The 18,434-nt window shown below is 36.7% G+C and overlaps 1 protein-coding gene across 7 annotated transcripts in view; it reads left to right on the top strand.

Annotated features, from left to right (window-relative positions):
- Window positions 1-18,434, top strand: part of STS (steroid sulfatase) — a 107,567-nt gene that overhangs the window by 50,274 nt on the left and 38,859 nt on the right. For all 7 annotated transcript variants that reach the window (XM_063147960.1, XM_063147953.1, XM_063147946.1 and 4 more), the window contains one exon: window positions 16,806-16,943. In XM_063147960.1, the coding sequence (XP_063004030.1) occupies window positions 16,806-16,943 (138 nt within the window). The remainder of the gene's footprint in view (window positions 1-16,805; window positions 16,944-18,434) is intronic.

The raw sequence follows: 18,434 nt of genomic DNA, 5'->3' as shown, positions 1-18,434 counted from the left end.
TCATAGGAATTCTTGCTCTGATGAAAGTAACATAGTCTAATGTATTCACAAAGCAAAGAGAAAAAAGGGTAATTTTTTTTTTCACTTTTAAAAGCCATTGTTTTAAACTCACAATCCTTTAAGCTCTTAAAGTTGACTTGTTGTTTTTAATTACAAAGTAATTAAAATTTAATTTTAATATTTTTTTCAAGTTATTCTGGCCTAAACTTACATTCTTAGGGGTTGGATGTTTGGCGTTTTGTGGGGGTTTTGTGGGCTTTTTTAATGTTCTTCCAAATACTGTACAGTAACTATCTTCCTTCTGGTAAACAGCATAGTATTATTAAATTTTATCAGAAAGTCAATATTTCTTCTTTTACATGAAATTGTTCATGGTTGTTATTTTGAATTTTCATGTCTTTGAATCACTTTGCAGTGTTTGTACACTTTGAACCTTTATTTAAAAGCATATTCTATAAGGGACAACCTAAAAATGTATCACAAATCTTCTGAGAATTCTGAATTGTATTAAAAATCAAAATAAACATTATTAATAATATGAGAAGAAAAAAAGGGACAAATTCCTATTGCTTTAAGAAAAAAAAATGACTGAGCTATCTTTTTTTTTTTTCCAAGAAAAAATCCTGCACACCAAGATAAGCCTAATTTATCATGGCTTTTCACCTCATGTAGTCATTTGTAACAGAGCAACATTGATTAAAAAGGTAAGCAAAGCAGAATGATGCCACATGATCAGAAGCAGCAGATAAGCACTTATCTTATCCAGCTACTGTGAACGTGACATAATGTTGGCTGAGCCTCAAAACAAAAAAATAGAATTAAAAATCTGGAGATGGATGCCTGATGCTCATAGTGCATTCCTTGACCTTGCTTTTCTGAATGTATACTGGTGTCTATCTCAAATCTATAAGGTTTAATATTAGGCTGGATTTCTTATCATAAAAGATGTTCAGCCAGCACCCTGAGGAAGAAGGTATCCAGCCAATACAGGTATTCTGTGACTAGGATAGAATTTTCCTACTCTGTCTTGCCATTCTGCTCTTATCCAAGCATTAAGAGACTGTTTTTTCAACTAAGACAGTAGTTAAGCTCTTGAAGCACATTCACTCTTTAGGTCACATCTGGGAAAATTGTAAGTGTGGGTGCAGATTAAAAACAGTTGTGGTTCTGCCTTTTATGATATGGATGCATTCCAGTTACAATCTGCTCTAAAACCCAAACCCATTTCATATGTCACTAAGCAGCAATGACTTTCAGTCACTACTGAATGGGACCAAATTTAAGAGGTGACTAGGTGATGAAGGACTCCTGTTTCCACTATGATAAGCCTTCTGATCTACCTAATCCTCTTTAAGTATAGTTTCTTTTTGTATATCACATCTTTGTATACAGCAAAGCTCCTTCTCTGCACGTTATTTACAAGATTACAAGGCACATCCTAAGTCGCCATTTCTGTAGCACTTTTTAATCAGTCATGTTCAATTAATGTCTTAGTACTCCATGATGGAAAAATTCAGGGTAATGTAGTTTGTGGTAATAGTGCTGTGTGGTTCAAAATTTGCTGCCAGCTGCTTAAGAGGTTTCATTTGCATCTGATAGTGCAGAAGTTAAATTGTCAGAACTACGTGTGCTAGGGCACTGAGCATTTTTCTTTACAAAAATGTAATCATGTAATGTTCAAAAATGTAAAGGCTTTCTGTTAATTATGAAGCTCTTAAAATTTGGTTTATTGCAAAAACAGTGACTTGACATCTAACATTGTGTTAGATCAAAATGGTGTAATCGGTGAAAGAAAATTAGCATTACTCTTAGACAAGCTAATTTCCATTAGTAAGAGAAAGCCTGTTTTAGATAAACTAGAAATAAGAATCCTGATGACTCCAAGCAGTGATAAATCCTAAGGAGGATAGGAAGTTCTCTAATGACATGTGCAACCAACCTTTTGTTTCACCTTTGCCTCTGAAGTTTAATTTTACAAATAAATGGTATGGTTGGATTTTGCTCCTAGCTTAAGGTGGGTAGGCAAAACCATTATCAGTGAGATTAGGAGCACAGCAAGATTAAGAACAATTCAGAACAATTAAGAACACAAATTTAAACCAAAATTGACCTGCAGGACTTCAAGTCAATATGGACAAAGGTCTGAGTATGAATATTCAGATAAAGGTTGCAATAAGGAAACAAAATGGGTCTAACTTTATTTAGATTGTAGATTATCTCCAAAATACCGACTGGAAAAACAGTTTTAAGGAAGCTGTTGAAGGTTTTGCTCATCGAGGGCCTTTGCATAGCAACCTTTTTTAACACAGATACTGTGAAGCTTTAAAAAAATTACATTTGCACTGTGCTAGAAAAGCTCCACAGGAATTTAGTAAGACAGTCATCCAGAGCAAGGGATCAGGATGACAGACTTTACTCACTTTGGTGGAAGTGTTACTGTTGTCAGCCTTAACCTTCAGCCCTCAGGAAAGTGACTTTTGCCATGTTTTTCTTCAGTAGATGAAGCATATCTGTGTAGGTATTTATGGAGCTTTTAATCATGGTTTTATAAAGAATGTGACTGTGCTAGAGAAGAAGGATGTTGCTGGTGGTAGTTGCATGTCTGTGAAAGAAGCCTTGACATGAAACTAAGGAACAAAGAGACTGAAAATGTCAAGGATTTTTAATCTGTGTGTTAAAACCTTCTCATCCACACCTCTTCCTTGTACCTTCAGATAGTTTTGTAGTGGATTACCCAGTGCCTTACCATAGATGATACAGCCCATAAATGCATACAAACATGCAGAAGGCACAAATGTAAGACTATGAAATCAAGTACTCAAAGACAGAAAAAGATCATTCTTCCTATGCTTGTCTTATGGTACAGTTTTCTAACATATGTTTACGTGTAATTTCTTTTCCCATTGGAATCCTATCTCCTTATCAGAGTGCCTTCTTAATGAGCAGCTTCTCAACAGTAGGTATATTCCTCATTGTTAAATATGAGTTCTCATGTTTTATTTAACACATGCTATTGAAGTTCTGTTTTGAAGACAGATACTTTGACATGTCTCATCTCTTCTGTGTCAGTACTTTGCTACAGTGTATAGCAGATTTGCAAATAAGCATTTTCACAAAGCCTTTGTAAGACAGGGGAATCTCATTAATCTCTTTCCCAGAAGAAAAACTGAGACACAGAGATGATGTTCAGTTTTAACTCCTGAGATATAACTTTGTTGCTAGTTACCCACTAATCCAGATCTGATCTTTAGTAAAGCATTAGGACTTTAATTCAGCTGGCATGGGATTTGGGAAGGGGAAAAGTCATTTTTTTGATGGTCTTGATCCATGTTGGATGCTGGAAATGGTTAGAATGTGCACCTGGACTCAGGAACTCATGTCTTCTTCTGGTCCTTGGGACTAAATAGTGCTTTTTAAAGATAATTAAATATCTTTTTCTATATATGAACTATAATGATAAGAACAGTTTCTGTGATGACTCAGGGAATGTCTTCCAGCCTTTTACCATTTTTTCATAGCTGGCTGCATATCAATTAGATGTAGAAAAATCCCTAAAACTGATCATGTGCATTTCAGTTTCAGTGATGATATTGAGAATACTAGAGATTCTTTTAAAATAATCCACAAAGTTTTTTTGGAGAGAGATATGAAACATTTTCATGCTTCTTTGGAAATGTATTTTAATTTTTTTTGACACTGTTCTGCTTAAAAAAAGGTGATCTAATTCTGAGTGAAAGCAGTAATCATACAATAAAGCTTATGATAATATTGATTCTGTATTCTTCATCAACAGATTGGTTCCAATTAGTGAATTTCCCTGCAGAATTTCATACTATTGAATAACAAGGCTCAAATTCCAGGTGGTAATAAGCTCTTATTGGTGAGGTTTATAGAACTGGCTTTTTATTGACTCTGGCTGATAATCTTTCAATGGTACATTTGACTGCTAAAACAACCACACTATATAATAGGCTGGGTGGTAATACTGCTAAAGATCATTATTTTTATAAAAATAGTTGCTTATATTGCATTAAAGAAAGCTTTTCATTGCTTTCTATATAATAACAAAATATAATAATGAGATAAATAATGAATTTTTTAGGGCTAGGAAAAGCAGATGAGTAGTGATGCAGTGACTAGTGAAAGGCAGTCTGGTAAAATGGTAATTTCACTCTGGAGCTTTTCCCCTCCCCTCTTGATTGCAAAAAGGCATTTTTATTTCAATTTAGGATGCTGTTTAATAAAAACTGAAACTAAACCTTTATTTTTTCGTTTCTATCATTCTTTTTTAATACTGATGTTTGTGGGGCGAGGGTTGTGTGTTTCATAGTGTACTCACATTATTTTTTACTATTTTGAATGTTTTCTTTTTGTTTTTGCTTTCTTTTGACTCTGTATACACACTTCTATTTTTAAATCATTCTCTCTCCCTACCCATGAAACTTTCTTTATAACATTTCCTTATGAAGAGCATATTTCAGTAACCCTGAGAACACTGAACTGATTTTGTATTACAGTATCCAAAGGAACACCTGACCCCTAAGGGCTCAGTTGCTTACTCGGGATGAGCAAAAAAAGACTCCATGATAATAAAATTCTTGCCTTAGACCAGCATGAAGTTATATTCTACAGCTTTCCTGGATCTTGCAGCCTTATGATTCCACAAGAGGGGAGGCAGAGCATTCTTCTCTCCCTTACCTCCTTTTTTCCTAACCAGCTTCCAGAGAAAATAGAAAGAAGGAGAAAGAGGAGAAGAAGAGAGGAATCTTCCTTTTTCAACAAGTGTCCTTTTAGAAAACTACTGGATGGACTCATCTGTAATGTCACTATTACATTACCTACAATTAAGTGTAACTAACTTAGGTCCTTCAGTTTACATGGTTTTACAGTACTGTTGCCATTTTACTGTTGTGAAGGTAAAGGATTTTGGCTTTTTAGGCTCTTGTATCTCAGTGGTTGAGATAGTTGTGGGTTAGAAATCAAACTTACTTACATTTCTTAGTCAGACTTGCATTGAAAAACAAAGCAGGAAACAAGAAATAATACAAATGTAACCTCATTTAAATCCTATGGAAAAGAGTGGCCTAGGCCGAAAAAAAGCAGTACAAACTTTGTCTTCCTGTGAATCCTAAGCTAACTTATACCAGATGTTTGAAAGAAGTTAATAGTTCACGATGCCACATTATTTATAGTAAAGTCCAGGAAGATCCTAGTTGTACTAATGGGAAAAGTATAGCCAATATAGATTATTTCAATGTATAGTGTATCACTGTGTAAACAATAGCAAAGTGCTTGTAATCCAGAGTTCAGTTGATTTTGACATCACAAAATCACAGAGTATACATTAAGCAAGTAATAAATTAATACTTTTTTTAAATTTACTTATAATTCAAATACATAATTTATCCTTTCCATTTGGCAGATTAAAAATTGGACACTGAGCCCACAGTGTGAATTTGCAGCCCAGAAAGCCAACCATGTCCTGGGCTACATCTAAAGTAGTGTGGCCAGCAGGATGAGGGTGGTGAGTCTGCCCCACTGCTCTGCGCTTGCTAGATCCCACCTGGAGTGCTGCATCCAGCTCTGGGGTCCTCAGCACAGGAAAGGTGGGAGCCTCTCAGGAATGGCCTAGGGGAGGTTGGTGAAGATAAGCAGAGGGCTGGAGGAGCTCTCCAGTGAAGACAGACTGAGAGAGCTGGGCTGAGAGAGAGCCTGGAGAAGAGAAAGCTCTAGGGAGAATATTTAAAGGAAAATAAATTATAAGAAAGACTTGATACCAGTACTTGTAGTGATAGGGCAAGGGACAAAAATTTTAAACAGCAAAATGGTAGATTTAGATTGGACATTGGGAAGAAATATTGGACAATGAGGGTAGTAAGACACTGGTACGGGTTGCCCAGAAAAGTTGTGAATGCTGCATCATTGGAAGTGTTCAAAGCCAGATTTTAAGTAACCTGATCTAGTGATAGATGTCCCTTCCTAAGGCAGGGAGGTTGGACTCGATGATCTTTGAAGGCGGGTTCCAAACCAACATCAGGACAGAGTGAGACACAATGTAACCAGCACATCCTACAGAACAATGTTTGAACACCTTAGCAGGGTGTTATGAGCAAAGTGCTTCTATGATGGCTTTTTTATCAGCATTTTTTTAAGAGGCACAAAATTGGAAGTTGTCCTTAAAAAAAAAAAAAAAAAAAAGCCTAAAACCTTTCTACAGGACATATCCTAAATGTTCTTGCCTATTTAGTGCTGAAGTAGTCAAGCTCCATATCCGCAATTTCTCAGTCCAACTTTTGTGTGATTCTGCTGCTGTTTGCCAGTCTTCTTGTGCAATAACCCCCAGGTGCTGCTCATAAAAAAATAGATGGCCTAGTTAAGGAGAGCTTTGAGGACTTTCTTGGCAAAAAATACAAGACAATAATATCACATTTACCTCTCAGAATGTAAACTGATTTTTGATGAGACATTTAATTACTTCCCTGGTTATGTATTAACTTTAGTAATTCATGGTAAAATAGTTGAAAATAGCTGTTTTAAATAGGAGGAACTGGTATATTAAATCTATAATCGGGAAATGTATGCAAATACTCTATCCTACTGTTACCATATTTACTTATTGAATCTTGGTAACAATAGAGTCAGTTCTTGTATGTAGCCAGCCATACTTTTCCAGTGCCTTCTAGAGCAGAAATCTATTTGCTGGATTGTACTTCTCTCTGCATGTGGTACTGAAACACCAGTGTGTTACACAGCTGTTCATGTGAAATGTGAAGATTCCAAACATTTCCTGTTCAAAGACATCTGTTTATATACAAATTCTTAAATTTGATTTTATAGGTTCAGAAATGATTAGTTCATTTAAAAAAATACATTAATAGGGAGGAACTAACCCTCTACCTGCCTGTCTATCCATAGGAATAGTTCTATTCCATAAGTAACAAATGTGCTGCCTAGGGCCTTCATGTGGTTATTTGCCATCTGTTCTTTGGAGACTTTACCTTGGCCATAACTCCTCTCTTCCCCAAATAGTCTAATTACTGTTAGACTAATTTTTTCCAGGTATTTATGTTAATATTTCAGCTGATCTGTGGTGCTTTTGTCAATGATCCTTTCTCACTTCACATTTAGCCTTCAGATTTATCCTAAAAAACACATCTCACTGTGATCCATACATGCAAGGCAGAGCCCTTTCAGAATTCTGCCTTGCCTTCACACAGAAAAAATATATTGGTCCATTTTTGTAACTTCTCATTACAAACAAGATACACATAGCGTTCATAGTGTTAAACCTTGACAAACTCAGATTAATTATCAATTTAACATGTAACATACTCATTTTTGTTTTATTATTATATAAGTGAAAATCAGAGAAAAGGCAAAGAAAGGAGCCTAATGGTCTCAGGGCCCTCTCTGATTTCATGACTCCACCATGTCCTAGGGGCATCAAACACATGTTGGTCTAAGCAGAGTCCTTAAGTATTTCCAAACTAATTTAAAACAAAAATGGCATATTTTTCTTTCCAGGCCTCAGACCAGAAAAAGGCAGATTTTCTTCCTCATAGGCATCTGCTTTGCTACTTAATACTACTCTGAAACTTCAACAAAAATTCTTTTTGAATAGGCTGTGAATATTTTTCAAGAGCACTTAGATGAATTAAGGAATCAAAGTGCCATTTGATGAGATTGTGAGTAATCTTTTTGAGCTAGTAATCTATCATCAGTGAAGATGACCTGAAAAATTATTTGCCTTCCCTTCAAACAGGATCCTCTGGAATGGAAGTCAGCATATATATGTCATGTTTAACACACATACATATACCAGGGGGAAAAGGCACCAAATCATAATTTATGGCTCTCAGTGTATTTATTTGTTTTTTGTTTTTTGTTTTTTTTTTCATAAATTCTGAATGTCATCTAGAGAAGACAGAGTGGAGTCTACATCATTAGTGGAAAAGTCCCTTGAGACAATTTTCATAGTCAGGTTTGCTTTCTTATTGGTAGTAACAGTGTCTATACAGAGATTCATTATCAAGTAACTTGTTTTGGAGATGGTGATTTCACAGTAGGCTTTGAGTGTCTAGTAGCACTTAGGCACAAAATTTAGAGAAATAGGTGAATTAACAAGTGTGCATGGTGATCCTTGTGTCAAGGAGGAAAAAAAATGTGTATTGGTAGTGAGTTAATGCAGACCTACTTTCATGTTAGATTAGATTTGCACAATTAAAATCAGAAAACCAGGAAATCAAATCTATTGAGATTTCGTGATGAATATAATTTACTCTTGATAAAACTCCTCTTAACTATATGGCATGTAATTTATAGCAAGTCTTCAAAACCTGCTTCCAAATTCAGCAAAGATTAAAAAAATTTGGCTGCTGAAAGATGATAAATGTTTATGCTCTAATGTCAGCCAGTTTTTTACAGTTTGAATTTTACTTAATAAAAATGAAATAAACAACTGGCAAAGGCTTTGAAGTTTTTAGAAAAGTGCAGAGGATTTAAATGGGGGGTTAAATTTTTTTCCCTGCTTTACATTCTTCATAATTCTTCATACGTTAATCTGGCAAAATGTTGTCATTATGCATTTGCTTGTAGGACCAGATACATATTAAGTTTAAAACTTAGTCTGATATTTGTAAATGTTTAAACCTTTGAAGACATAGGAAAGAGTTTCTTTTATCATTCCCCATTTATGCAATCAATCACAATCAGCATATATTGGAATGGTCAAATACCCGAAGCCTTAAATTCACCTGACAGTCTAATTCAAAATTGAATAGTACCCCTCAGCTGTCGCTACAGTTTGCCAAGGTCACACCTAAAGAAATCCCTTTCATAATTTGGAAGAAAACATGGGAGACCTCAAAGTGGGAAATGAGACAATGTATTTTTCATTATTCATCTTAGTTGTATGTGTGAAATGGCATCTTAGATATGTGCAGAATGAAGATGCAAATTAACCCAAAAAGTTATCACAGCTGTCATGCAAAATGCAAATATAATGGACCCTCCTAAAATTGTGTGACCATGTATCATATTTTAGCATTTTAAGCAGGCTAAAAATCAAGATTTACTTTAGAAATACATTGACTTATGTTCAACAGCTGTAAGGTCCAAAAGTGAATTTCAAGCAATGCATTTATTAGCTAATTTAAATACTAATAAAGAAATAGCTACTGATTAGTTATACTTTTTGACCTGTAATAATCCATCATTAGTGCTGCAGTACAGGAAGCTTTTCCATCCTGCATTGTCTCTATTGCTGCTATACTTACAGATTTTCAGACACTTAACTCTGTACTTCATAATGTGTTGGGACCAGTTTTGTTCAATATTTTTATTGATGATATGGATGAGGGCTTAGAGTCTTTTATTAGTAGTTTTGCTGACGATACCAAATTGGGAATGAGTGTAGATCAATTAGAGGGGTGTAGGATTCTTCAGAGAGACTTGGAAAGGCTGGACATATGGACAGAATCAAACGGGATGAGCTTCAATAAGTCCAAGTGCCGAGTATTGCACTTCGGCCATAATAATCCCCTGTACCGATACAAGCTGGGGATGGAGTGGCTGGATAGTGCCCAGGTGGAAAGGGACCTGGGGGTGCTGGTTGACAGTCGATTGAATATGAGCCAGCAGTGTGCCCAGGTAGCCAAGAGGGCCAATGCCATCCTGGCCAGTATCAGAAATGGAGTGGCCAGCAGGAGCAGAGAGGTCATTCTTCCCCTGTACTCGGCACTGGTGAGGCCTCACTTAGAGTATTGCATCCAGTTCTGGGCCCCTCACTTCAGGAGGGACGTCGAGTTACTTGAGCGTGTCCAGAGGAGAGCAACGAAACTAATAAAGGGCTTGGAACACAAGCCATATGAAGAGCGACTGAGGGAGCTGGGGTTGTTCAGCCTGGAGAAAAGGAGACTAAGGGGTGACCTCATCACTCTCTACAACTTCCTGAAGGGTGGCTGTAGTGAGCTGGGGGTCGGCCTCTTTCTCCGGGCGACAACGGACAGAACAAGAGGACACAGTCTCAAGTTGCGTCAAGGTAGATGTAAGTTAGAAGTAAGAAGAAAATACTTCACAGAAAGAGTGGTCAGAAACTGGAATCATTTACCCAGTGAGGTGGTGGAGGCATCATCCCTTGAAGAATTTAAAAAAAGACTGGATGTGGCACTTGCTGCCATGATCTAGTTGAACAGTTAGAACATCGGCTGGACTAGATGATCTTATAGGTCTCTTCCAGTCTTGAAATTCTGTGATTCTGTGATAATGCTCATGTATTTATACATATCTAAAATATCATTCCAAATTTCGTATTTAAAAAATTATTTGAACCTATATGCATAAGAAAAATAAGAGATGTGGTACTCATTTCTAGGAAAAACCTTATGCATAAGTCAAAATTTGGTTGATTTATTCAAAGCTGCTAAGAAGTGTGCGTACCTAATCTGCTCTGCGCTGTGCTGAAAATTTATCCTGAGGGTCTGAAAGACACATTATACTTATAAAACTGTATAAACAGTCACAACTGATTTGCAAGTTTGCAGCTACATGGCAGTCCAAATCCAAACAAAAAGCAAGTTCACACTGATAGCTTAGCTGTCCACACTGAAGTTGCCTTGTTTTCTGATTAAAAGACTGCCCTTTTCTCAGCACTTCTGCCTATTTACTTGTCCCACTCTGAGTCTAGAGGAATGTAACAAAGAACTGTTGTTCTTCAGACTATCTGGACCTAAGAACTTCTTATCTGATTTCTAGTGGGAGGTAGTTACATCTGGGGCAATTGCCTCACTTCATTTTGAAAATAATTGATAATTTTTGAGGCCAAATTCTTAGGATAGGTGAGCTGCATATGAAAATCCATACTTTGTGTACGCTGTATGTAAATCCCACTCTCCATGTATCTACAGCATACACAGCTGGAGCTTGATGTGGCCTGCTCTAGACTTCCATTGGAGGATTCATCAGTCCTAAAATGTTTAAAATTGCCAACAGTGGCAGGTCTGAACTGTCTTCTGAGCTGAAAAAAGACTGTCAGCACACCAGAAGAGACAAGAAACCCACTTCAGCTCTACTTTGATTCCTGACTGAATGCCCATTAGAAGTGTGAGTGCCTTAGTTGAATTCCCAGGATTTGTCCTTGAAATTAGACTTTGAAAGAAATCCAAGTCACAAAATCCAAGAGGGCTTTGCTATGGAAACATAAATATGTTAACTGTCCATGATTGGATTTACTGTAAATATGCATTCCTGATACAAATTAAAACATTAATATAGATGTATTTTTTCAGAACCAGATGCTACTTTTTGGCAGAATTTCCTGTTGACATTGAAGATCCCACTAACCTATCATAGCAGGAGCTCAGCACATTTGAGACTATGTACTTTTGGAGAAGATTTTGTTGTATGGATTGTTTCCATTGTGTAACTTTGGAAATAGTAGTGTGGTAGTACTGATTCAAGGCTTTGTACTGAATGTGCACTCTACTTTCTTTCTGCAGGAAGAACCTTATACCTTTTGCAATTAGTTATGCATCTATTTGCTGGTCTAGTCAGACTTGTTCTTCCTAGTATTCACTCTCACCTTTGAGGTTCATATGCTGATGTCCTCCTTATGGAAATCACTTGTTTTCAAAGGCGAATATGTTCCGTTGACTGGCTATACTGCCATAGTACATTCTAATGCTTTGTTCTGCAATTTCCACTCTGCCGTGGTTGTGTTGTAGCTCTGAATGTTAAACAAGTTGTGTGCAGAGTTTATGTACTGTTCATCATATGTGCAGCCACTTCTTGTGTTGCCGTCAATGGTTTTATTATTTTTCATCTTTACCTCAAGTGTTGTACTCTATGACTAGGCCTGAAAGTGATAATTACTTCCCCACTGCAGAGACAAGCTGATTTACATATTTATCAAAGGAAACTGGATGGCTCTGAGCATACTATGGGAACATTTGCATATTTATAACTTGAAATGTACAAAAGCTAAAATTAAAATAGGGGTGTCTTGATCTTAGTTATAAGTTTGTTTTAATACAAAGGTTTTAGTCAGTGGATTTTGTAATCAGATCAATGCATTAAAATGAAGTAACTTTTCTTCATCACAGAAAACCAACGTAGAGATTAAAATGATTGTTAGCTTATGAATGATGGTATGCTGAAGCTCAACATTAAGTTTTCATAAGGTGAAAATCTTAGCCTTTGAGCCCTGAAGAGATGATTAACTGTGGCAAAACCTTAAACTGCTGTAGCAGAAAGGGGCTCCCAAGAGGTTTACTATGTGGTAAACCTATGGGTATATACTTGAAAGGCATCAATATATTTTCTGGGAGAAATGTGGGTTTCCAAATACTTATGCATGTAGCAATAATTTTTAGGATTTTATGCATTTATTCAACGGCTTGCATTCACAGAGGTGAATGCCTGGAGCTGACTACAAGTTGTGATTCCGGCTAATGATGCTATTCAAAACCAAACATGAGCAGCAGTAGCAAATTCTAAACAGCAAATAAAAACAATAAAACCCCAACACAATCAAACTGCCTCTTCTTGGCAGTGATGTGATGGCTTATTTTTCCAGGCTGATCTATTGGAAATCTTTGTTCAATAATTGTCTCAGTTTTGCTGTAAATTTCTGGATACAAGAGAGGCATGTGAAAGTTTACTGGAGTTGGAAAATAGTGTTACATTGTTAGGAATTTCCTTTACTGTCAGTTATCTCTTCCTGAGACAGATCCTTAACCCTCCTTCTGAAACATGTTTTTTCTTTGAATTTGGCAGACTGCTTTAAAGCTTTCATCACAAGTAGAAGCTATTTTTTTCTAATGCCTAGATTACACAGAGGTATTCTATTTCCTCTAGCTTCTTATTCAAAATTTCAGCAATAGTCTAAATTATTTTGAATTAATACAAATAATATTTATTTCCCATTGACTTGAAATGTCAGTAAACTAATTTTTGAATAAAATGCATTTGTCCATATGCTTGCTTGACTAAACACTTTAACAAATCAGTAACACATTTGTAAGCACATTATTGTTTTTCAGTGTTTGTACCTTGTTTACAAATGAATAGTCGTTTTTTAGAAACCCTATCTCTTCTTGTAGATGCATACATAGGAGCTTTACATGAGTCAAAACTCAGTAATTACGGTCATCATTAGCAAGGCTGGTTCAGCTGCCATTCAGGCTGTACTGGAGAACTTGAAAAGCGGCATGGCGCTGTGTTTCCTTCCTAAGAACAGAGTCAATTGCTCTTCTCTCTTTCCCATGGCTATCACTCCACTGAAATTGGGATTTTCACATTCAGAATGGAACAATTCTTTATAATTTTGCACAGCTTGAAGCAAGAATGGAGAGTAGAATACAGAGAGCACTCCTCAGTATATTTCACAAGGTTTCATTTAAATTTTAGAACACTGATGTACTAATTAAAACAAGTAACATCTTAACACAGCCCTCAATCTGTTTTGTATCTAAAAAATATATAAATGGAAGCAAAATGTCCAATGATATAACACCTTTGTTAGTCACCTACATTGCAGAATACATTCCTATAATGGCAGTGGTAGGAGTAGCTTGATCTGAAATTCTAGTTGCTAAATAGCAGCAGAAATTATGGAGCTCCATCAGCTAGATTGATTTGGATATTCAGAAATGTTGTCTTTCCAAATATGTTCTGTTAAAATCAGAAAAAAATAACTAGTACCATCCACACAGATCAGTACAGCAGTTAATTTTTCAGAATGTGACTTTCAAGCAAGGTATTTTAATTTAAACTCTTTCTTGTGTTAACGAGAGTTAAATCATTCAAATACACTTAAATTTGTCTTATATCCTGGTAACACACACTTTGCTGTTTATTTCCCATTTTCATTCTAGTAGGTGCTAGTGTTCAGGATCAAAATAGAAATGGAAGGTTTGCTTATGAGTGTGTTTTGACTGCCGTACTCTGGCAATACTGTTTTCTGAATTACCACTGTTAGTCCATCTGTACTGAAAAATGTTGCTGCTAAGATAAATTGTCATTTTAGCATTTGTTAGTTAAACCTTATGTATGCAATCCTCTGTGTTTCGAAATCCTTTTGAAGGAAATGGAAGTTTTACCATTGAGTTTAACAATGGATGAGATTTTCTATGCATTTTATATGGCTGGGTTTTTTCTAAAGTGGGACATGTTTGAGTGTCAGTATTTAATATTTTTTTCAGAGAAAGACTAGTTACTCTACCTCATTAAAAAATTCATTATAATATCTTACATTTAATTTTATTATAAATTTTTAACTTTAACTATTTGTGATAGTGAGACAATTTTCGTTGCTTCTCATGTCTTCCCAAATTATTTGGGAAATCAAAGTGGACATTATTGAATGATTGCCAGTGTCTTTGATCACCAGAGATCCTGTTATATACTGGGTGCCATTCTCTCTTTATTTTCATTTTGGTTTATATACAAGATTAATTTGAAAGTTCAATTTCATCATGAACATGAGGTATGTAAAAAAAATATTGTTGTGCACATCACTGCACAGATATTTCTTTGCACAATACTATTTATTGTCATTGTATCATAAAATCATAGCTTGATGTAGGTTGGAAGGGAACTCTGAAGGTCATGTGGCTGAATACCTACATATAATTTACTAATTTATCTTTGTACTCTACATTTTTATCATTATTGGAGCATTTCCAAGTGATATTGCAATCACTTAACAAGTACATTCTCCAAACATTTCCGGAGCCAATGGGAAATTGCCTCGTTCTTTTCTGGCACTAAGTCCATCCACCTCATGCAGCAAGCGCATGGCTTGTCAGAAGGATCTGCGTGATTTTCCCTCAACCCACCAGCTTTAAAATGTCAGCCTTTGTAACAGATTTTCTCAGCTCTGTTGGGAAATTTCAACTCCCACGAGGCTTCAAAATTTACATAAACAAATTCTCCTACTCTTACATTTCTTCTTTGCTCCTACTTTACAAACAAGACCAACAGGTACCTACTTAAATTTAGCAGCTGATGTTCCTTTATTCTTGACCTAGTCAATTGAAAAATTATGACAGTCAACCATTTTAAAGAGACAGTTTTAAAATGATATGGCATTAAGAGGCAACTAGAAATAGTAGCAATAAAGTAAGGTAATTACTCCTTATCCAGAAAAAGAGCATAGCAGCAGAAACAGTGATCTGAAAACCATTTAGAAGGCTCTGTATTTCAGAGTTCTTATCTCATCCTCTTTGACACAATAATTGGGCATCAGATGATGAATTAATTCTTAGTGGTCAAGTTAGCAAATCAAAATTAACATTCAAATTGGACCATTCTTGGATGCTTAAGTAAAAGAATAAAGATAAAATAGTTGTGAAGACAGAATTATCTTTATATGTTCTGAGATCCCTAAAGGACAGGTTCATTGTCAGGCTGATGTGAAGAATTATATTCTTAAGCTTTGGTCGTTTTCCAGGACCAATAATTTTACATTCCTAATCAGTATAAAGTCCACTGGAGCAAGTTACAAAGAGAAGCTTCACTCTCATTCATACAGAAACACACTTTAAAGAATTGAGTCTAAATAGGTTTCAGTGCAATTTATATAACTGCAAGGCCCTCCACAGTGCCAACGTAGTGTGAGGAGCCCTTTGTGAAAATGAAACATGAGTCTGTGGTGCCTAAGAGGTACAAGACATATCCCTGTTGGTGCTTCTTTTAAATGTGTACACCTAAGTGTGTTTATTACCTTGCATATTTTGAGTTTAGTTGATGTTTTTCCATATGTTGAGATATTAAGGGGCTAGTTATTAGGTTTGATAATGAAACCACAAATACTTTAAAGGTGCTGCATGCATTCTCTTACTTTTTTTTTTTTTGTCTTACTCTAACACTTGCGCTGAGATTTTTGCCATGCTGCCTCTATGGGTTGCTAGGCAGCAAGGCTTTACCCCCAAACTGCGAGATCTACTCTGCATGCTGAGACTCTTTCCTCAGTGTTACTAAATATCCTCAGTGGCTTGAATCTTCTTGCTGAGGGATTTCCTTGATTGAGAGCAACTGCTTCCAAAAGTCACTTGCTCTCTGTGGATTAGCCCTTTTCTCTGATGTGCACAAATCCTCTCATACTGTTCTTCAAGAAACCCTGCAGCAACTGAGTCACGGTCCTGATTGCTACAAGCCCTGTGTGGTTGTGCCCTAGTAGGCTGCATGTGCCTATTGCTGAGTATAAGAGAGTTTATGTGAAAAGTGGTCTCAAAAAGGCAAAGGGACACCAATATTTATATGTGCCAAGACTAATAAAAAAAGTCATTTATTCTCCAGCATCCAGAGGAAGGCAACAAGGCTGATGAAGGGCTTGGAACACAAGCCCTGTGAAGAACTGCTGAGGGAGATGGGGATGTTTAGCCTGGAAAACAGGAGACAGAGGAGTGACCTCATCACTCTCTACAACTCCCTGAAAGGTGGTTTTACTCAGGTGAGGGTTGGTCTCTTTCTCCTGGCAACAGCTGACGGAATGAGAGGACACAGTCTTAAGCTGTGCCAGAGCAGGTTTAGGTTAGATGTCAGAAAAAAATTTTTCACTGAAAGAATGATTGGGCACTGGAATTGTCTGGCCAGGGAGATGGTGAAATCACCATCCTTGGACATGTTTTATAAACAGACTGGGCATGGTACTCAGTGCCATGGTTTAGTTTATTAGGAAGTGTTAGGTTAGGTCATAGGTTGGACTTGATGATTTCAAAGGTCTCTTCCAACCTAGTTCATTCTGTGGTTCTTAAAGCTGTTCTTTATTTTTTTTTTTTGTTTGTTTGTTTTTTTTTTTCACCTAGGGCAAGTTCTGGATGTGCTGGAGAAGCATAATCTGAAGGACAAAACTCTTGTATACTTTACATCTGACCAAGGGGCTCATGTTGAAGAAATCTCCAGTGCTGGAGAAGTCCATGGAGGATACAATGGCATATATAAAGGTGAATATTCTCTGATTGTTCTTGAAAAATGCAAGAAAAAGCATCTCCTTGGGTTTGCACCAAAACTGTAATGTACTATGCGGCCAAGGTCAAAATCTTTGATCTATTTGAAATAAAGTAAGAATGTTTTTTTTATTCTTTTTAATGAAATTACAATTAGTCTTCTTGTTTCTTTATGAGAGATTAATTTCTTTTCATTCTTTCACTAGGTAGAGGCTGTGTAATTTGTTTTCCACTCATATTTCAGGGGTCAAGATCAAAGAAATCCAGCAATCTCATAGTAGTTGAGCCTGGGAGGTATCTCCCAGGGTCTGCAGTCCCAGCGCCTGCAGAGCAGGGTCAGCTGTAGCACATTGCTCAGGATTGTATCCAGTCAAGTTATGAAAATGATGGAACTTCATAGCCTCCTTGGGCAACTTTCTCTAGTATTTGATCACACTCACCATAAAAAAACCTTTCTCTTATGTTTAAATGGAGTTTTCTGTGGTTTAGTTTGTGTCCATTGCCTCTTGTCCTGTCATTGGCTCCCACTGAAAAGAGTCTACCTCTGTCCTCTTTACTCATATAAATCCATGTAATCCCTACCAATGGATAAGATCCTGGTAAGCATTTTCTTCTCCAGGATGAACATCTCTCTCAGCCTCTCCTCATATATTGAATACTCCAGTTGCTTAATCATTCATCACCTTCATTCAAACTCGTTCCAGTATGCCCATGTACCTTGTACTGGGTAGTTCTGCACCCGGACCCAGTGCTCCAGGTACGTCTCACCAGTGCTGAGCAGAGAGCAGGACTGGCTGGAAGAGTTCTTCCTGGTGCAGCACAGAGTGATGTTGTCCTTCATTGCCAGAAGGGCACATGCTGTCTCATGTTCAGCTGGTTGCTCCTTAGAACCCTCCAGTCCCTCTCTGCAGAGCTGCTTTCCAGCCCGTTACTCCCCGGCCTTTGCTTTGCTAGAGGTTGCTGCTGTGAAGATTCAGGACTTGGTATTTCCTTTGCTGAACTTAATGGGGTTCCTTTTGGCCCATTTCTCCAACCCTATCAAAGTCCCTTTAAAGGTAACACAATCTTCCACTCTTGCTGGATTTATATCAACTGCAAAACTTCAAAAAGGAAAAAATTCAGGCATATAAAGGAAGGTTTTCAAGGAGGAGGACCCCACAGTTTTTAGTCAGTAGGTATCTATCTGAGAAATGACCCTTACATTTTAAGAGAGCTTCAAAGAAAATGGTACACAAGAAAAACAAGGAATGCCAAAGGGATGATGTCTATCAGATGGGTCCCCGTGGGCTAACACCAGAGTGAAATGTATCTTGAATGTTAGCACATAGACCTTGCATAGTGATTTAAGTAATTAAGGAACCATATGGTTACATATCTGTAGCCGTAGGCTCAGCCTGAGGTGTTTTAGAAGCTCTTAAAAATATTTGCCTTCTAGAGTGCCAGACATAAGGTACAGGATAAATTATAAGGAAGGAAAAAATACACTTG

The sequence above is a fragment of the Melospiza melodia genome, chromosome 2 (genome assembly GCF_035770615.1).
Source record: "Melospiza melodia melodia isolate bMelMel2 chromosome 2, bMelMel2.pri, whole genome shotgun sequence".
Taxonomy (NCBI): domain Eukaryota; kingdom Metazoa; phylum Chordata; class Aves; order Passeriformes; family Passerellidae; genus Melospiza; species Melospiza melodia.
This window is presented reverse-complemented; position numbering and strand designations above follow the sequence as displayed.